General features: G+C 55.2%; 1 protein-coding gene across 1 annotated transcript; it reads right to left on the bottom strand.

The window, feature by feature from the left end:
- Positions 1-180: 180 nt before the first annotated feature.
- OAF (out at first homolog) lies at positions 181-19,630 on the bottom strand. Its single transcript, XM_055273497.2, has 4 exons — positions 18,880-19,630; positions 4,458-4,592; positions 3,101-3,281; positions 181-1,258 (listed from the first exon to the last, which is right to left on the bottom strand). Exons 1-4 carry the CDS (start codon positions 19,108-19,110, stop codon positions 984-986), a joined length of 822 nt encoding a protein of 273 aa, XP_055129472.1. The 5' UTR covers positions 19,111-19,630; the 3' UTR covers positions 181-983.
- Between the last annotated feature and the right edge of the window lie 1,635 nt (positions 19,631-21,265).

Raw genomic sequence — 21,265 nt, 5'->3', positions numbered from 1 at the left:
GTTTTATCTCATCCTTCCCTAGTAACATCTTCCTTCTCCTCCTTCCTTCCTCAAATGGCTGACCACACAGTAGGTGCTTTCGAAGTTGTTGTTCCAAGATAGGCCACTGCTAGGGTGTGGGGACACTTCTGACACCAGGTGGCAGCATTGGCCAAAAGTTTTCTCCAAACTCTGGGTCTCGTCGGTCAAGTGAAAACTTAAAACGTTTATTTCTGGTAGAAATGATAAATACTTTCCATTAAAAATCTGGAATTCAAGTTTTCCTCCTACTTCATGCTCCCTCCCTGCCCCAGAACCTTACAAAAATATTTCTGTGTAGAGAAGGAAAGAGCTGGTGCCTGCTCTGGAGGCAACGTCCAGGTCCGGGAAAGGCACTCGTGGTCTGTGATCTGTCTCAGTGGTGGGGGGTCTCCACTCGCCCCACAGGCAGCCTCGGGGCCAGAGATGAGAACATGCTGTAATCCAGCACAGGGGCTGCGTCGTGGGTCCCCAACAGCTCCTTCTTTGGGGATAGTGAGCCCCTTGTTGGGGAGTAGGAAGGGACTGAGGGGCCAGCTCCTTCCAGATGAGTGCATGGGGAGGGGAGTTGTGTCTGGGGAGGTGGGTGTTCAGGTATAGACTCCTTTTAGGGTCTAAACATTTAAGGAGTTCAACAGAACAACCATAGGCCACCACGTTTTGGCAGCTTGCAAGTGAACACTCCAGGGGAGATGCAGGAGGGAGGGGTGTAGGTCTGGGGAGCCCCTCTCTCCTTCTCTGCCCGCAAGGAAGGCACAGGGCGGGAATGGGGGTGCCTTCATGAGACCCCCTGCCATGCCACACCCCTTTCACAGTCATGTGAGATGGGGCCAGAGGGGCCCAGGCTCTAGGGCCAGGGGAGTGGGGAGGGAGGGAAATAAGGCCTCAGGTGGGGGTTGTCACCCCCTCTAGTGGCTGGTGAAGAGCAGTGGGCCCAGAGCAGCCACCCGCCAGGTTGCTCCCACCTAGCCTGGGTAGGGATCCTCATCCCAGAGACACAGCTGCCTCTGGGCCACGTAGAAGTCGAAGCTGTAGCTCTTCTGGCAGCTGCGGATGCCACACTTGTAGGGCGTGGGCCGGTCGCGGCTGTGGCAGTACTTGAGCATGCAGGGGTACCAGGCCAGGCTCAGGCCATAGCGGCAGACACACGGCTTCCCACGGTCCCCCACCTGCCCGCAGTGAGGCAGCTCCGCCTGCTCTGAGGCCTTGGGCAGAGCCTCGAACACAGAACTGTCCACACCTGGGGGAGAGAGGCAAGGATCAGGGGGGGAAGGAGGGAGGGAGGGAAGGAGCTCCCCTAGCCAGAGGCTGCTGCCATTCCCCACTTGGTCTCCTCTGTCATTCAACAGGCATTTACAGACACCTCCATTTCCAAGCTTGCCATGGGACACAGAGGTAAGACCTGGTTACTAGGCTCCTTCTTGCTGGGCTCATGGAAGAAACAGATTAAATGGGAATCACCCTCCTGTAGGGCATCAACTGGGTGCCACGGGCTCTACTTACAGTACCTCCATCTATCACCCCATGCGCTAAGTATCATCATCCCTGTTTTACTGATGAGAACATCGACCCAGCATTTAATGATCTGGTCAAGGTTTCAAGGCCTCCACTAGGCCACACTGCCACCCAGTGCTTTAAAAAATCACCATCCTGGAGTGTGCTGAGATCGAGGCGTGGGGAGACAAGGTTGGAAGTCAAGGAAGGCTTCTTAAAAAAGGTGACATCTGGCTGGGCACAGTGGCTCATGCTTGTAATTCCAGCACTTTAGGAGTCCGAGGCGGGTGGATCACCTGAGGCCAGGAGTTTGAGACCAGCCTGGCCAACATGGTGAAACCTCATTTCTACTAAAAACACAAAAATTAGCTGGGCACGGTGGCGGGCACCTATAATCTCAGCTACCCTGGAGGCTGAGGCAGGAGAATTGCTGGAACCCGGGCGGAGGTTGCAGTGAGCCGAGATCGTGCCATTGCACTCTAGCCTGGGGGACAACAGCGAGACTCCGTCTCAAAAAAAAAAGTGATATCTGAGTAGGGCTAGGCAGAGAAGGGCCAGCAAAGCACACCCACAGAGGGGCAGGGCAGGTCAGGATGGCCAGGGCTTGGATCAGATGGGAAAGGGTGCATATTGGGGCGCTGGAGGAGACGGAAGGGACAGGCCCTGATTAGGCTCAGGGGCTGTATGGGAGAGGCCAGCTTCTGGAGGACGCTTAAGTCAAGCTTGCGGCATAGTCTGGGGTGCAGGCCATGGGGGAGGGTGTATGTGTGTGGAGGGCAAGACCACAGCTTGGCTGGGCATTTCTAAATCTGGGCCTGCCCTGGGAGGAGCAGGCATTTCTCCAGTGCTCAGCTGGCTGGCAGAAGGCACAGCCCTCTCCCCTCCACACAAAGGACCTGAGGGCGGTCCTGGGAAAGGTACCCAGAGAAGGGTCAGTGCTGAAGTCACAGAGGTCAGGAAGGCAGAGACCATGCAGCACGGAGAGGAACTCCCAAGGATCTTGGGGCAGAGATGCCGGCACCAGGGAGGGCCCGAAGCTGATTTCTGAGAGGTGGCAGTGGAGGGAACAGGGTGTCCTTGTGCCCCACTCCCATGACAGAAGGTCCCATCTCTGTGTCCTCACTAAAGGCAGGGACAAGGGGAAGTACCTGGGAATCTCCCTTCACAGGGCCTAACAGAGTCCGTGTGCCCTGCCTGGAGTAGGGCCCTTTCCTCTGGCTGAATCTTCTCACTGAATAGTCACACAGGCACCACTTCCTCCAGGAAGCCTTCCCAGACCAACTGCAACCTGCTTGGGGAGTCCCTCCCTGAACGCCTGTAGCCATCATGGTGCTCTATCACACTTAACTCTGTGCAGATCTACCCTGCAGGGGGACAGGAACTGAGTGTCTGCATCTCTGATTCCTGTGTCAATACATCCCTGTAGGTGTTCAGTAAATGTCTCCTGAACAAAGGAAAGGCTAATGATGAGTCTTGGCCAATGATGAGACTCGGCTAATGATGCCCCTGCCCTCCTCCACTGCTCTGTGCTGTCTCCCCGACCCCTTCCCTCCGCCCAGCAGCGGGCAGTGCCCAGCTCCCAGCCGACCTTGCTCCAGCCAGAACCGGACATCCTCCTGGCGGGTGTAGATGGCATCCATGGCCTCGGCACACACGTTGTGGAGATGGGGGCTCAGCAGGGCCCCCTGGCTGAAGTTGACAGCAACATCCATGTGCAGATGCTCCAGGCCCCGAACCTCCTCCGCCTGCCGCACTGCCCGGGGATTTTTCTGTGCGTGGGAGAGAAGCCACTCCTACCTGGCTTCAGAATGCTCCCTTTCCATCTTCCCCTGACCCTCCAGGTCAGGCAAGCCCAGGCTGACTGCCTTTAGAACGCTGGGGCCATCTGCAGGGTGGCAGCCCCACCCCTCTCCAATTGGCAGTGAAACTGATGCCTAGAGTACAGTCGAGCCTTTTCAGCTTCTACCCAGAATGGACGCTTCCCAAACTATGTGCTGGCCGCTGGGCTGACCTCTGGGTCCTGACGGAGAACGCTGAGGTGTGGATGGGAGGTGGAGGTGGGTGGGCCAGGCAAGCTGTGCCAGGGCATATGACCTCTGGAATCACGTACTTTCCAACATCCAGGGAACCAAGTCCCTTCGGGAAAGCAGGCAAAGCGCAGGGGCGAGGAGGCCCCCAGGGCAGGCTCTGCTGGACAGGCCAGGGAACTCAGATGAGGCTGGAGCAAGGCCCTGGGTCTAAGAAGACAGCAGGAGCAGGCCGGCAGCTTTGAGGGTCTTGAACACTTTATATATGTTAGCTCACTGAATTCCCCCATAACCCAGTTTCAATGAGAAAATTGTGGCTTTGAAAATAACTTGTCCAATGTCACCCAACTAATGAGTGACGGGGGAGATGTGATGCCTGATCTGACCTCAGAGCCCAAGCCTCTAGGCTGTCACACATGGGAAGGTGCTGGAACCAGACGGGAGAAATCTGAGAGTTGGGATTCAGTTAGCGATCTGCAGCTCTAGGGTCAGGTTTGGCCTGTGGCAAAATCAGGGGCTCAGGACCCCAGGGTGAATGGGGTACCAGGGATGAGGGCGAGTCAAGGGCAGTGGGTCCAGGAACAGCCTGAAGATGAGGAGCTGGGTGGGAGGCTAAGGTTGGGGGATCAGAGCTTAGAGCTAGGCTGGCTGCAGGGGTCGGGTCTGCGGGTCGGGATCTGGGCCGGGCCTGTGGGACGGGATCTGGGCCGGGTCTGCGGGACGGGATCTGGGCCGGGCCTGTGGGATGGGATCTGGGCTGGGTCTGCGGGACCGGATCTGGGCCGAGTCTGCGGGAGGGATGTGGGCCGGGTCTGCGGGACGGGATCTGGGCCGGGCCTGGGCCGGGTCTGTGGGATGGGATCTGGGCCGGGTCTGCGGGTCGGGATCTGGGCCAGGCAGGCCTGGTGGGGCACTTACCTGCCGGAGCTTGGCCATGGCCTCACTGGGGATGATCTCATTGTGCTGCAGCTGGGTGACAAAGCAGAGGGCCTGGAACTGACTCTGCCCCTTCTCCAGCTCCCCCAGGATCAGGGCCCGGAAGATCTTCACATCCTGAAGAAGGGCAGGAGGATGGGAGCAGCTGGAGGGTGCAGGACCTTCCCACTGGCCCACCGGGTGCTCAGCTTGGCCTCTGAAGAGGATGCCTGGACACTGCCTGGCAACAGACACCTCCCTCCTGCTGGTCTAGAATTTTTATCTTTTCCATTTAAACCCGTGACTTAAAAGAAAGAACACACCCCAAATGTTCCAAAGCCTCCTGGAAAATTGACAAAGTGAACCACTAGAGTTTTTCCCAGCTGATGATTCCTCTGGGCAGAGCCCCTTAATGTGACCCTGATCAGGGTGGGTCAGGGCCTCTACAGGCACCTGACCAGGGCATCATGGAGGAGGGCTGGACTTTTCCAGTACCGATTCCAGAGTTCCTCTCTCTGACTTTTTTTTTTTTTTTTTGTAGTTGTAATGGCTAGAAATCTTAGACATTCTTATTCAGCAGATTTGGGGAGAGGTCTCAAGATGCCCTTGGTGCTTCTGATTGGCCAGGCTCCTGGCCACCGACCTCTGAGTGAGTGGGGTGGTGGGGCCAGGACGGGGTGAGGGCAGAGCGGGAGGCTGGCTGCAGCTGTTGCAGCCTTCCGGCCTGAGGGAGCTAGGATGCCTCGCCTCTTCCTTTCCCTCCCCACTTCCCCTTTCCCCCATGGGGTCGCTAATGGCATTGCCGCAGTCCAAGGGCTCCTTCCTGTTACTGACTCACTGTGTGAATGGGGGGTCTGCAGGAGGATGGAGGGAGTACAGCTGCAGGGTGGGCTGGGGCCCCCTTCCCTATCTGGCTGCTGGAGCCCTGTGCTCTGTCCACCTACACCGCTCACCACATGAGAAGTGGCCCCTCGCCTTCTTACCCATCTCTGTGACTTGATTAACTCTGCTCCCAGTGAGAAGTTAGTGGGTCCCAGTCAGAAGTGGTCTACATCTGTCAAGACCCCTCCTGTGGTGGAGACACCCTGGCCTCAGTGACCATTCTCTGCTGGGAACCCCTATGGCTCTGCACTGAGACTTAGAATGACAGCTCTGTGGATCATCTATTAATGCCTGGGCCCCAGCCCCCCACCACACAGTCACTGAGTACTTGCTGTACACCCGTGAGAACAGAAGTGTCTCAGCAACAGGCTCTGAGCGGCCCCCTTGGAGTCCAGTACAAGCAGCAAGGGACTCACAGCTCTGCCCCGAAGCTGCAATGTATTAGTGAGTCCTCCAGGATTTCCCCTAATTTCTCTGATGTGTAAAATGGGGATGATCCTAGTTATGTGACAGGGTTGTGGTGAGGACTAAGTAAGTTATCTGGAAGATTCTCACATGGGGTAAGCGCTAGCTGGGATTACTCTTGTAGGTGACCAGCAAGCATCGTAGGTGGTCTGCAACAAACGAGTGCATGTCATCTCATAAATGCCCATGTATTTCTGCAGTCCTTTAACTCTACACAGAGTTTCTCTTACTTGATTTTATTGTAAATGATCTCTGGAACAATGAGGTATGGAAGTATAGGGGGAGGTTTTCCAGAAAGGGAAACTGAGGCTCAGCTGTTGAGGAAGGTTCCATTGGGTTCCTTATGATCCCAGAGATTTGTGAGGAAGGTGAATCAGAGCTCAGCTTAACCCCTGCTTCCTCTCAACAGGAAATCCCTTCTTGGTCATGATGCTGCAATCTCCTTGTCCTGCCAGCCTGGGCTATCTGATCTTCCCCTTACTCAGGTCGGCTGAGGAGAGACGGGAGGCTGCTCTGCCTGTAGCATATTCCATTCTGGGCTCAATTCCTGCCAGGTGAGACTTGATACCAGACTTCCCCTGCTAGAGCTTGGGCCAGGCCATGTCCCTGGCAGGATCCCCCAGGAAGGATCCAAAAACCACTTCCCCGGTATTTTCAGCTCTGACTCTTTGGAGAGAAGTCTATCTGGATATTCACAACATCTTCTCCAATGCCGCAGGTGCATGAAATACCTGGAAGTCTCAGGGCTGCTCAGTGGTCTCTTTGCTTGGTGACATCGCCTGACTACCATTGGCAAGAGAAGGTATTTGAACTTTCAGACCAGACTAGAGGATGAAAGAAATCTATTTGAGCTTTTTTTCCTGCTTCTATATTAACAATGTCATCAATGACAGTAACAAAATGCTGTCACAATGGGAACTGACTGGGGGTACAGGAAGGGAATGATAATTTCTCACTGAGAGGATGCCCTCTGTATCTCCTATTTGTATAGGAAAAAGAGTTATTGAAATTTATAACTAGAAGAGAAAAAACATTGTTTCCATGGGTCAAAAGCATGTATGATCCTCTTTAAAATCCTTACAACAGGCGGTAGGAGCTATGATTGTTACCGAGCTTGGATTGGGTAACCTGCTCAAGGTCACGGACTAAGAGGAAACATAGCCAGGATCTTAACCCAGACAGTCTGACTTCAAAGCCTGAGCTCTCTTAACCAGAATGCATAATTGCCTCTTGGATCAGCAAGTCTCATCTCCTTGATGCTCAGCTAAAGAAACCGGAACTCGGGCACACAGAGGTTGTGGGGTCTGCCCTTGATGCCTGGGCTGGCCAGCAGCAGAGGTGGGATTAGGACCTGTTCCCCATCATGCCCATCTGGCGGCAGCCTGCCTTAAGTCCCCCTTGGGAATGTGGCAGTTCTGGCTCGTGGTTCCTGCAACTACCAAACAGCATGACACAAAAAAGAGGAGAAGAGGAGGCAGGAATACCCTTCTAACCCACCTGCCTGCCCTGCCAGGACTTCTTTTTTTTTTTTTTTTTTTTTGAGACAGAGTCTTGCTCTATTGCCAGGGTGGAGTGCAATGGTGCAATCTGGGCTCACTGCAACCTCCACCTCCCGGGTTCAAGTGATTCTCCTGCCTCAGCCTCCTGAGTAGCTGGGACTACAGGCATGCGCCACCATGCCCAGCTAATTTTTGTATTTTTAGTAGAGACAGGGTTTCTCCATGTTTGCCAGGATGGTCTCGATCTCCTGATTTTGTGATCCACCCGCCTCGGCCTCCCAAAGTGTTGGGATCTTACAGGTGTGAGCCACTGCGCCCGGCCTCTGCCAGGACTTTTTAAACCCCAAATTCTCCAGTCTCTCCTTCGTCTTTTTTTTTTTTTTTTTTTTTTTTTGGAGACCAAGTCTCATTCCATCACCCAGGCTGGAGTGCAGTGGTGCAATCTCGGCTCACTGCAACTTCCGCCTCCCAGGCTCAAGCAATTCTCCTGCCTCAGCCTCTGGAGTAGCTGGGATTACAGGCATGTACCACCATGCCCGGCTAATTTTTGTATTTTGTAAAGACAGGGTTTCACCAGGTTGCCCAGGCTAGTATCGAACTCCTGACCTCAGGTGATCCGCCCGCCTCAGCCTCCAAAAGTGCTGGGATTACAGGCATGAGCCACTGTGCCCAGCCCTTTCGTCCTATTTCCCCAGAAAAGCACATTCCACTTGCTGATTCCTGAGAAGGAGCGGGCAGCCCTACTTTCTGGGTCTATTTGGTAACAGGGCTCCATCATCCTGACCAGCGTCCCTCCCACTTTCCACTCCTCGCACCTCAGACTCCCTGGCAAGGTTCTGGGGCCCCCCCCTTCCTCCAACCTTCACAGGGAAGGGTGAAAGTCCCCTCAGATGCTAAGCCCAGGCCAGATGGAAGCCTGGCTCCCAGCCTTCCTCCTTGCCCAGGAATCTGTTGGGATGATGTACTTCATGTGGCCTAACACCTAAAGCAGATGCTTAGCTGGGGGAGAGCCCGTGACAGGGGCTGTGGGCAGGCTCCCGAGGCTCAGGACCCAGGCTAGGGCCCCCAAGACAGGAGGTTGTTATAAGGCTCCTTCTCCCACAAGCTTCCAGGAACCTCCAGCCTACCTGGAAGAACTGGAGTATACCACATCCAGGGCCAGGATCTAGGCCACGCAGAGGGTGTGGCAAGTGCCCCAGGGAAATAGTGTTTGCTAGGGTCCTCGTCTGTAGTTTTAAGTAAGGAACAGGTGGGCTCTAGAATAGCACAGAATTTAAGAACAAAGGCTCTGGAGCCAGTGTCACCCATGTTCAGATCCTGGCTTTGCCTCTGCTGGCCACATAACCTTGAGGGGATTTACTTAACCTCTCTGTACCATGGTTTCCACATTGGCAAGATGAGTAAAACGACAGTATCTGCCTCGAGGGACTGTTGCAGGGAATAAATGAGTGAAAGGTTTCAGAACACAGTGGGCTGAACTTTCAGTTTCTCTCTTGCTGCTGCAATTTCTGGCCCTATGTCTGCCTTGCTCCAACTGAAATCTACTCCACTCCTGAAGACCCAGGAGCCAAGATTTTTCTCTTCTAGATGTACCTACGGCCTAGACAGGTCAGGTGACTCCTCTGAGGCTTGCAAGTAATCAGCCAGTCAGTGGGAGAGCACTGATTAGCATGACCTGGGGCAGGGCCTTCACAAGCACCTGGGCAGGGGAGTGGCCTTGGCCAAGACACAGATTCCTGTTTTCCAGGGGAAGGTGGAGGAGGCTGACTTCTGAGAACTCAAGTCAGCAAACAATAGGCCTAGGGTTGAGGTTTACTCCAAGTGCAATGGAGGTAAAGGGTGGATGAGGGAGTGCTTGTTGTCCCCTTAAGGTTGGGGCTGCGGATGGCATGAGGGAGGAAAGACTTCGCACAGTGAGGGACACCTCATTGGCCCTTGACAGTTAAAGGATGGAGGGCTTTCCAGCAATGAGGCGTTTACAGAAGACAGCGAGGCGTGAGTCTCCCAATGCCCCACCCAATCATCCCTCCATGCTACTATCACCCGAGTGGTCGAATGCCCTTCAAGGGCTCCCTTTGTCCTCATCAGAAAGCCTACCCCCAGAGCCTGGCATCCTAGGTCCCTGCTCACAGCAACTGTTGCACTTCCCACGCACTGAACCGAAGAGCTTGTAGTTACCAGGATGAGCGATGCTGTGTCACCCCTAGGGCTTTCCATGAGCAGGTTCCTCTGCCGGGATGCCCTGTGCTCAGCTGTCTACAGCTGAGCTGCCTACAGCTGTCTCAGCTCACAAGCGACCCTCCTCTGGCTGCCCTCCCAGTGCTGCCCTCACCAGCCCTTCTGCAGAGTTGGCCAATCCCAGTCACTGCCTCTAGAGCGTGAATCCCGCTGTCCGCTCCCACCGTGTTTGCGCGGACCTCTTTACTTGTCTTTCTTTCCAGACTCAACTTCTTGAGCCGGGAAAAGTGGCTTGCTTGAAGTGCATCCCTGCCCCCTGGAACACAGCACATGCTCAATAAACATCTGATAAGGAATACACGAAGGATGAATGAACAACAGCATGGAAGAGTTCTCAGAGAAAAGTGGTGGGAATGTACTAGGGGAGGAGGGGGAGGGTAGTGAGTGCTGATGAGGCTGGCAAGGGGCCAGGACACAAGCAGGACGCAGGGTCTGAACCATGCTGAGGAGTGGGAGGCTTCCTCTTGTGCCTCCCTGGAAGTCATTGGTGGGTTTGAGCCTGGGGTGACATGAGGGACCTGTGGTTTGGAGCTGAATCAGACTCCGCCTGAGGTTGTGAGAGTGCCTTGGATCTCAATGCCCCAGGCAGATGGTCTCTGTCCTCACGGAGCACCTTCTGCTCAGGCAGTAAGTCATCCAGGCCCTCTGTGACCTGCCTCTGGCTCAAGAGCAGCGACTCTAGCCTATTCACATGGTGGCCCTGGGGTCTGTCGCACAGCTGGGGCTCAATGCTTAGTAGCTGGAGGAACGAATGAATGTTCTAGGGCCTCCATCAACTCACTGGCCTCCAATGTGCAGACACTCTTTCTTCTTGGTCTTGCCTGTAGCTGGGCTCCTGCAGGCTGGTAGTGCTACAGCTGCTATTTTGGCATCTAGAAGGTTTAGGGGATCATCTAGTTCATGGCCCAGTGAGGTTCCAGCAGGGAAGTAACCTTCATGAGTCACACGGTGGCAGAGCCAGGGCCAGAAGCCCAGACCTCCTGACTCTGAGTCCAGTGATCTTCATGCTCATCCTGGCTCCCCACTGTAGCCCTTGTCCAGATACTCAGTTCCTCCCTGTGCCCATCCCAGCCATGCAGTCTGACTGGGATCCACCTGTGTCTCCAGAGGGAAGGCTGCTCTGGTTCAGCTGCACTGGGGGAATGCGCTGAGAGACGGCAGAGCACCCCTGGGCAGACATGCTGTGCTCAGCACTGAGGGTGGGGAGGGAGCCCCTGGATCCCAGGGGATAGCGGGGCTGTCACACCAGCCCTGACTGGCTTCCAGACTCAGATAACATTGGGAAGAATGAAACAGGCTGTTTGGCCACGGCCTCAGCCGCTGTTCCTGGGGGTTTATGTTACTCACGGCCGAGCCTAATCTGAACTGACGCACAGGCTCACACGGCTTCCCCATTTGCGCACACCATCCTCTTTCACAGACAAGCTGGGTCTCAGTCTCCTTCCCACAAGGTCTCCCAGTGGCTCCTGTTCCACATTCCCATTCCCTCCACAGGGGCGCATCTGGGCCTGTCTCCTCCCTCAGTCTCCCCATTCCCGGCAGAGGCGGCTCCCCACCCTCTCATCACACCCCTCTCTGCAGTCCCCACGCCCACCCCCCTGTGAATTCCCCATCTCATGCCCAGTGTCAGGGCACACTCCACATCACCCTCCTCACTTGCTCGATTCTCCTCACACCCCTCCTCCCGATGCCACTTCTCATAACATGTGTACACACACACACGTGTACATGCATGCATGCACAGGCACACACTCTCACTGCATGTCATCACCTTGCTCCAGCCTGCCTGGTCTCCTCTGGCACCCTGCCTTCCCATCATGGCCCCTAGCTGGCCCCACTCTCCAGGCACTCTTCCTCAGCCCCTCCCCAGAAAGCCCTGGGGGTTGAGGGGAGGCCTGCCTGCAGGGGAATGGAAAGCAAAGGGGGCCAGAGCAGCAGACCGCCCCTTCCCTCCACACCCTGCTTCCAGCCACCACTGTCCAGTGCTGGTCATGGCCCAGGCTGCAGGTCATCACTCTAGGGCCACACAAAGCCACTTGCCCCCCTCCCACTCTTCCAGCCCCCTTGCTCCTGGACAGCTGGCACTCTCTCCTGGGAGTGTCCTCTGCCATCTTGGTCTCCTTCCTGTCACACCAGAGAGCGTGATTCTGGGGCCCAGGCTGAGCCAATCTAAATATTTATTCCTTTGCTCCTGGCTGGGGCTGCTTTATGGCTAGAGAAGGGGCTGGCTTCGCTGGGCTGGGGAGGGGAGAGGGGGTTTAGCCTAGACAGCCAGTCAGGAAGCAGTGCCTTCCTAGCCCCACGGCAAAGCTGGAAGCACCCTGGCTGCTCTGCCCAGGCTTCTCGAGCAGGAACGGGGTGGATGGATTCCACCCAAAGCCAGGCCACGCACATCCCGAGGCCAGTGCCCAGGGACCTAGGCTGCCCCATGATGAGAGATGCCAGCATCCCCTCAGGGCTAGGCCTGGACAGAGGCTGCTTGTCATGGGGCATTAGCACAACGACTCACACAGAGCAGTGCTCCTGCCCCCAGCCCCTCCCCAGAACAGTGCTCTGTCAGCCGAATCCCAAAGGTCACCACTGTCCTGACTGCCGCAGGAACAATGTGAGGCTTTATGTGGATCAACTGTGCCCCACTGTGCCGCTGACTCAGTGCTCCTAAGATGGGTCTCCATGCTTCCCTCTCACCCACATTCCCAGCCCTGATGCCTCCCTTGCTCCCTGCCCTTTATCTGAATCCCTAGTGGCAGCACTTCAACACTTGCCAACTTCAAGGATGTTAGCTCCTCATGATGCTTTGGTCCCTACAGCAGAAAAGCAGCAGCTGCAGCAACATGCTTAACGGTGGGGTAGAGGGACCTCCCAGCCTGCGGGCACTGGCACCTCGCTCCTCACATGCCCACGCGGGCCTCTGTTCTGCAAAGGGCCTCTTAGTCACTGCGCACACTGAGCCCCGAGCATCACACTGTTGTCTCTGGTGTACCAGCAAGGAGCCTGGGGCTCAGAGAGGTTAAGTGACTTGCCAAGTCACACAGGAAAAAACGTACATAGTGATTGCTCACCAGTATCTGTGAGATATTTTCTTTTCTTTTTTTTTATTATTATTATACTTTAGGTTTTAGGGTACATGTGCACAATGTGCAGGTTTGTTACATATGTATCCATGTGCCATGTTCTTTTATTTTCTTTTTTTTCTTCAGGTGGAGTCTCACTGTGTTGCCCAGGCTGGAGTGCAACGGTGTGATCTCAGCTCACTGCAACCTCTGCCTCCCCGGTTCAAGTGATTCTCCCACCTCAGCCTCCAGAGTAGCTGAAATTAGAGGCACACACCACCATGCCTGGCTAATTTTTGTATTTTTAGTAGGGACAGGGTTTCACCATGTTGATCAGGCTGGTCTCGAACTCCTGGTCCCAAGTAATCTGCCTGCCTCGGGCCTCCCAAAATGCTGGTATTATAGGCATGAGCCACCACACCTGGCCTTGGTGAGATATTTTCTAAACTCATCCCCCTCACCCAGCTCCCCAAGAGGCCATGCAGGGGACAGAGGAGTTGCAGGCATGGCCAAGTAGCCAACACTCCGTCCCCCGGAGGTAAGAGCGTGGGGGAAGTGGTCCAGCCCACGTCTGTACAAATGAGGGTCTCTGTGGATTTGTTCCTCTGCACCAAGGTTTTTTCCAGCCTCCTTCTCCCCTCCACCTCCCTCCCCAGGGTTCTTTAGCCTACTGGAAGGAGCCCACTCATGGTACCATGGCAGACAGGCAGTCAGGATATACTGGAAGGAGCTCTGGGTCCTAATCTGGGGTCATCAGCTGCTTGATCTTGTCAGCCTCACTTGAGAGCTCCAGGCCTCAGCCTGCACATCTACACAGAGAGGCACCATTTGCCTCCTGCTGTCTGTGGCAGTGAGGATCAGATAAGACCATGTGTGATGTGAGGGACTGCTCAATGGGTGACCTCCGGACCCTATGCGATCCTCACTTCAAGGCTGGGCCCTCTGCCTGCGGAACACGAGTCTGTCCTAAGTTTATCTCCACCACCTCTCTGTGCCTTGGGAAGCCTGGGAGGGAACTAACTCACTCTCCCCATCAGCTTCCCAGCAGGATCCTCCATTATCCCAGGTGGCAGTCTTCATGGCCTACTGGGATCTTTTGCTAGGACTCTACCTGGACATAGCATTCGGGGGTGGGAGATGCTGGCCAAGCTCCAGGGAGGGGGTCTGAACCTTCAGGCAGGGCTGCCCATCCCTAATCTAAGGAGGAATTCCTCACACACAGAGGAGGGACAGGTGTTAGACCCAGGAGCCCCGTGTCAGTGAGCCTGGTCATTCCATCTGGCAACTTCTTGTAAATACCTGTGAAGAAATGCTCTGAGCTCCAGAAAAGTCTGGGCCTCTCCTGAAAGCACCTCCACTGCCTTCTCCTCCCCAAGGAGACTTTCCATCCATCAGATGCCTCCATGCCAAATCTTAAGGGTGCTAACACAGACAGGGTAGAGACAGACTGGGCCCTGAAAGCTTCTCAGTCCCACATCTATGTGCTGTGATATCTCCCTGGGATACACGTTCTTAGGTGGCGACGTGGACATTGCACATTCCACATCTTCACTGACTGCACCTCAAGGCTTCCCGTGTTGCTCCCCTATCCCCAGACCAGGCCCCCCGGCACAGGGGCTCTAGCATTCTTTGGACTATCCCTTCCTCTGGCTCCCACTCACTCATCAGTGCCCAGGACAGGGCTCAAGCTTCCAACCTCCATGGGTCCTCGTCCCGTTGAAGTGGCCCTGAGCTGACTCACACAGCTGTACGGTTCCGCTTATCTTGCTTATTCCCTCCAAGGCTCTGGCTGTGGGCCTTCAGGATCCCCTCTTTCCACACTTTTGGAGTCTGTGTCTCCTTATCCTCCCTGATGCTGGGAGAGGAAAGGGCCCCCCACCGCTCACCACCCTGATGCCATCACACATGTCCTTCTTCATATCTGTCAGTATCACCGTCCCCACCTGGTCAGCCCCAAGGCAGGCAGCCTGGAGTGCGACTCATCCTCTTCCCAGCTTTTGGCCACTTGGACTGGGGGACAGAGGTAAAAGAGCAATTGGCAGGAATACCAGCTTCCAGGAGGTGGACCAGGAGGGCTGTCAAACAGCCAGGTTAGAGAGAGGGGACAGTGACACACCTATGATTAGATATGCCAGTGATTATGTACATCCAGGGCTAATTACACCCACAGGATGTGGAGTATAAAGGAGAGTGCTGCCCACCGAGGGTGGCTGTGAATTAGTTTGTGTACTGAAGGCACACAGCATTAGGCCCAAAGTATATGTGCTGCTCAAAACACATTAGGATTAGTGTGGGTAAGAGGACAGATTTCAAATATGTGACTGAGTTTGGGCCCTACCTTCATTTAACCTGACCTGGCTCCTTCTCCAGGTTCCCTCCCCTCTCCTAGAGCAATTGCGCCAGTGGTTTCCAAACTTTGCTGCACACTGGAATCACCTGGGTTCTTTTGTCACCCAGTCTGGAGTGCAGTGGTGCGATCCTAGCTCACTGCAACTTCCGCTTCCTGGATTCAAGCGATTCTTCTGCCTCAGCCTCCTGAGTAGCTGGGACTACAGGTGCATGCCACCATGCCCAGCTAATTTTTTTTACTTCTTATTTTTTAGTAGAGATGGAGTTTCGCCATATTGGCCAGGCTGGTCTCGAACTCCTGACCTTGTGATCCGCCTGCCTCGGCCTCCCAAAGTGCTGGGATTACATCACCTGGCTTCTTTAAAAGAAAAAACAAAACCAAAACGACGGCTGCCTGACTCCCATCCTGAGAGATTCTGATTTCACTGGTAGGGTGTGCAGCCCAGGCACTGGGAGTTTTCAAAGCTCCCCAGGTGATTGTGAGGTGTGGCAAAGCTGGGAGCCACTGAGCTGTGGCATTCCTTCAGAGCTGTGGCATTCTTTCAGAGCTGTGGCTCAGTCAGCCTGATGGCTTTCACTCAGCTTCTGGGCAGGGCTTGCAGTAATGCATGATGGCCATTTGATAGCTCCAAGCTACTGAGTCTGCAAGCCTCACCTGGGCTCCAGGCTATGTGTCCTCCAGTGGGTTGATGACTGTGACTGCTTTGCTGCGTCAAGGTCCAGGGTGGTAGCGTGGGAAAGAGTTAGACTGTCGGAACTCTGACGCGGGTAGAGGCAAATGGGTGGGAAGGGCTGGAGAGAGGGGGCTGGATAGGGTTGGGAATCAGACAGAGGCCTTGGTCCCATCCCACACGGGGGGGTTCACTGCTGCCCTGGGTGGACTGTCAGGACAAGGATGGCTGCTCCTGCGCTGAGGGGCTGGCCAGCAATTTTGGAACTTCAAGGAGAAGGTTACAATGAAGAGCTCAAAGCTCCTCCAGAGTTAGTACTGACTTTTCTGCATGACCTTGGGTCTGTTGTTCAATGTCTTTGAGTCCAAGTTTAGCAGAGAGGATCCTTGCTGAAATGCTGTGTGAGGCACAATTAGCGAAGCTAACAGCTCCTATGTCTTGAGCACTTAACACAGTATCTAATACAGAGTGAGTATGTCATAGGCACTACTAACCGTGGGATATGTGCTATTATTATCCCCACTTTACAGATGAAGAAATGAAGGCCTGGAGAGATCAAATAGCTTGCCCAGGGTGAACCTGCTAATAAGTGGTAAACCAAGTCTGTCTCATTCAGTCTGGACTGCTTCTCTCCAAAGTGATCGAATGGCAAACATCACTCTTCCCAAGTAGATTAGGACTTTTCCCAAACCACTGCAAATGAGTTTGGTACAAGAAACACAAAAAGCACGACTTCCCAGGCTGGAGTGCAGTAGCACAATTGCAGCTCAGTGATTTTCCTGCCTCAGCCTCCTTGAATAGCTGGGACTACAAGGCACACACCAGCGTGCTCAGCTAATTTTTAATTTTTTTGTAGAGACAGGGGTCTTGTTTGGCCTGAAGATTTCGTATTCCCAGTTTCAAGCAATACGCCTGCCTCAGCCTCCCCAATTCCTGGGATTACAGATGTGAGCCACCACACCCAGCCCAAGTCTTTTTCTTATAGGAAAAATCATTCCTTCTAGACCGAACTTTGTTGTGGAAATCTGACAAAGACTATGAGGCATGAGGCCTTGAGAACTGAGAGGTAACCCACCCTAGAAGTATTTGGACATAAAAGCTGCTGTGGCCAGTGCAGGCAGTGAGTGAGTGGCCTAGGTGAGGGTAAGGCTATTCTCCCCCACACTGCACTCTCCAACTCCACCCTGTCCTAGACCAATGGAGAAACCTGGAGTTAAAGGGACTTGGGAAAACTGGTTTCCTTTCTGTGTCTTCCACTCCCAATTCCCTCCCTTGCTGATGAAATTGGAGATGCCAGAGGTGGGTATGAAATGGTAGCTTCTGGGTCAGAGGCTAACCTGAGAATCAGACTTCAGAAACCTGGGTGGAGGTCTGAACCACTGTAGGGATTCAAATGAGGTGCTCGCAATCTCCAAATGCATTTTCTAACTGGGCAGTCAGATGCCCAGCATACCCTCACTCCAATCCCCAGCACCCCACCCCCGCCATCAGCCACTACTGCCATCACATCACAGCTACCTGGCACTTCTTAGCCTCTCCCTTCAGATCACAGCAATAAAAACCTTCCAGCTGTAGCTAAAGGCTATAAAAGCTCAGCCCTACCCATTGCCTTTCACTGTCCTGGCCACAGCCAGGGAAGTCTCTCTGCAGGATTCTAGTGCAGCCACAAGATGATGTCCAGTGGGCAGTGGGGGTGGGAGCCTCACAGCCTGGCCTAAGGCTAACTTTCAAGGACAAAGGGCTTGGACAGAAGATTAGATCCCCAATTCCTGATGGATCCAGCCACTAACATAGATTTTTCAGGAACAGAACACACTTGATAAAATTCTCCTAAGATTTAGGTGGGGAGGCAGGGTGCTGAAGCCAACCCTATCAGCTTCCCTCTCTCTCTCAACCTGCATCTGAGAGCCTAGCTTAGGCCTGCTGACTAAGGATGGGCTACAAAGTCTTCACATTTGTGAACGCTCACTACCCCACTCCCCCATCTGCCTGCTTATGTCCAATGTCAGTGACAACTCTGTGGCCCTGGGGCAATCAGCGGTCAAGCCTCACCCCCCCGACCCCACCCCCATCTAGCGGTCAAGCCCAACCACTCACCCTGCTAACTATGGCAATCTGGCTGGGTCCCTAACTGACTCCCCAAACTCCGCCACCTCTCCTCTAAAGCGCCCTGTCTCTACGAGGGAGGAAAGACAGGCAGCTTCAGCAAGGGTCCCCGGGGCCTGGGGCTCCCCCAGCTATCGAATCTGCTTCACCCCTGCACTCCCCCAGGGACAGAGCCTCACAGGGCCTTTCTTTAGCTGGGGGAAGGAGACAGAACACTCCTTTTGAATACCTAAGACTCACCCACCCTCTTTTCCTCCAGCTTTCCTGCTGCTGGGTCACTGTTAGTCACTCACCATCCTTCCAGGCCCATTTCCTGATAATCCCCCAGCCCCCTGGGTGCAAGGCCCTTCTTGTTCCCTCCACCACACACACACACACACACACACACACACACACACACACACACACACACACACACGAGCGGGCTAGTCTCTAACTCCCTAACCCTAATCTGGGCCAAAATAGTGGGGTTGGCTCGCTTTCGCTTCTCTGCCAGGCAGAGTGAAGGGCAGCACTTCTCCCAGAGGGAGGGGGCCTCAGCTGGGGTCTCTCTCCAGGACCCTCCTGCTGCAAGCCCCCCAGCCTTCCAGACCAAAGAGGAGACAGGGCTTCTCCCGGCTTGAGAGGGACCAGGGGCAACCAGCCCTCCCCAGAAAAGTGAAACAGAGGGAGAGGTGAAAGAGGGACTCCAAAATGTCAGGGCTGGGAGGCTTCGCAGTCCCCTCAGTGCCCTGTACAGGGGTGAGAAGCCAGGCCCACAGGAGGAAAGAGACTCGCTTGCTCTAGATCACACAGCGAGAACCCACAGTGAGAGCCCACAGTGAGAACACTTCGCCTAGGACTTTCCCACTAGAGCACACGGGAATGACTCCGAGAAGGGAGTCCAGTCGTTAGTAGGAGTTCTGAAGGAGGGTTAGCACCTGGGGGGCTCTGGGAGCGCTGGAGGAGGGAGTGAGAAAGGGCAGCAGAGGGGTTCTTTGGAGAGAATGAAGGGGTGGGCCCTGGGGAGTGGGCAAAGAGGTGTAGAGAAGAGCCCGGCGTGACCTTGGGCCAGCCGCGTCTCCCTGCTGGGCCCGTCTTTCCGTCTGCAGGCAAGAGGGCGCCTGGGATCCCGGGGGGCTCAGGCTTGAAGGTGCCACCCCGGCGAGTGAGGGCGGCTCACCTTCTTGAAGTCGGCGGTGAAGGAGACGAGGGTGCCGTCGGGCTTGCGCAGCTCGAGGCTGATGCTGTCGGCGTCGCTGTCCGCCTGCAGGCTCTCCTCGGTCACCTGGCCGTCCGGCAGCCGCACGCGGACCCGCAGCTCGGCCGGCGCACCCGTTCCCAGCAGCGGCGCGAGCAGCGGCAGCAGCAGCAGCAGCGCAGGGCGCGCCAGGGGTACCCCCGGCAGGCGCATCCCCGGGCGCCGCTGCCGTCCGCGGCCCCGGCGCGCCGCGTGGGGGCGGGGAGAGGCGCAGGCAAACTTCGCCCAAAGTTGGGGGCTAGTTCGGGGCGCCCGGGAGCCGCTCCGCCGGGGGCCTTGGCTGCGGGGTCGCCCGCGAGGTGGCGCGGACGCACGTGGGTAGCACTCGGCAGAGCGCCCCCGGCGGCCCCGAGGCGGAGACGGCGCTGCCCCGGCGCGGCTCCGCGGCCCCGGGCTCCAGCGCTGCGAGCCTGTGTTTTGCACTTTTCATTCAATCCCACCCCCCGTCACTTCCTTCAGAAAACAGAAACCACCAGGACCCGCCTTAAAGAGACCGCGCACCTCGCGGCCCTTAAAGGGCCCGCGGCTGCTCTCCGCGCTTCGGCGTTGGCCGGGCAGGGGGCGGGGAGAGGGGGCAGCGGCTCCGCGGCTTTGTGCGAGCGGCCTCCTCGACCTCCCTCCCTCCCGGCCGCGCGGAGTCAGCGACCCAGGCAGTGTCAGAAGTTTGCTCTCCCGGCAAATCCCTTCCTTCCAGCAGGGGCGGGACGGGTGACTCTTCCCCCGCCCTACACCGCCCCCCCACTTTTTTTGGCTTGCTCTTGTGCCACGTGGATGAAATAATCTGGCTTGGATTTTTAGGGGTTTTGTTTGGTCTTTCAGTTTCTCTGACAGCGAATTTCTAAAAAGCTTCTGCAAAATCAGACCTCGCTTCGCACTCTGCCTTTTCCCTGCCCCACCTTGGGAAGGTGGATGGGGGTTCTCGCCCAGCTTTGCCACCGCCAGGTGTTAGACCTTGATGGGTCAGGTTACCCATTGGGACGCGGCCCTCAGGTTTTGTGAGCCCCTGTGCCTCTTTCCTTTTCAGTTCTGCCTCCCGTGCTTCCCGCTTTCACGGCCTTTCCTCAGTCCTGCCCACCACCGCAGACCCGGTTCTTTCAATCATAGACTGTGCAAATCCAGGGAAATGTTAGATTCCAAGTCACTTGGGAGAATTTCCAGGGACTCGGGACGCTGGCGCTCCAAGACAGTGGTTTTCCCACAAGCCACAAGGAAACATGCGTGCCCTGCGGTGCACCCCGACAATGAGGACGGTGAAGACCAGGAGATCTGGATGGCTGCCTCCTCTGATTAGTTGTGGAATTTAGGCACGTTTTAAAAATTCTTTGGGCTTAAGTGTCCCCCTGTGTATCGTGGAAGCTGCTCAGACCTACAGTGTCCTGCTAGTCCCAGGCAAGGGAAAAAGCCCCAGGAAGATGCTCAAAACCAATTGTTCCCTGACTTCCATTTTCAATTCTCTTGGGTCCTTGATTACTGATGGGTGAAAACTCCCTTCTCTGCAGCCTCCTTCCCTTCTAGGGCTTCCCGAGCACAGGGCCGTGTGAACTGCAGGGTCCGGCTAGAATCGGCCTCTTGTTATTAGCCAGGGGCCCTTCCTGCTACACACTCTCTGCTTCCTAGATTTAGGACTGAAGGGAATTTAAGAGACTATCAAGTCAGCCTTTTCCAAATTTGCCTTTCCTGAAGAATCACCTGGATGCTTGTTAGAAAATAGATCCCCAAATCCCTAAACCCATGGAATCAGATTCTAAGGAAAAGAACTGAGGATTAACATTTTTGACAAGACCCACATGATGCTCGACATAAGTGGTTGACAGCAGGTATTTGGCAGATGTTTAAGCATAGAGCGTCTGGGCCAGGCACGGTGGCTCATGCCTGTAATCCTAGCACTTTGGGAGGCCGAGGCGGGCAGACTGCCTGAGCTCAAGACTTTGAGACCAACCTGGGCAACACGGTGAAATCCCATCTCTACTAAAATACAAACGAAATTAGCTGGGTGTGGCGGTGTGCGCCTGTAATCCCAGCTACTCGGGAGGCTGGGGTAGGAGAATTGCTTGAACCCAGGAGGCAGAGGTTGCAGTGAGCCAAGATTGCGCCACTGCACTCCAGCCTGGGTGACAGAGGAAGACGCCGTCTCTACAAAAAAAAAAAAAAAAAAAAAGCATAGAGTGTCTGAAACAAGCAGCATCTTTCCTGGAGAACCTGGCTCCTAAGGAGTTCATCTTCACATCAGGGAGATAAGGCAGGCTGTTAGGGAATAATTGGATTAGCACAAGGATTGCTCCCCTAGGGACTCCCACTCTTAGCTGGC

Source organism: Symphalangus syndactylus, chromosome 3 (genome assembly GCF_028878055.3).
Source record: "Symphalangus syndactylus isolate Jambi chromosome 3, NHGRI_mSymSyn1-v2.1_pri, whole genome shotgun sequence".
Lineage (NCBI taxonomy): Eukaryota > Metazoa > Chordata > Mammalia > Primates > Hylobatidae > Symphalangus > Symphalangus syndactylus.
Note: the sequence above shows the minus strand (reverse complement) of the source record. Positions and strands in the feature narration are given on the sequence as shown.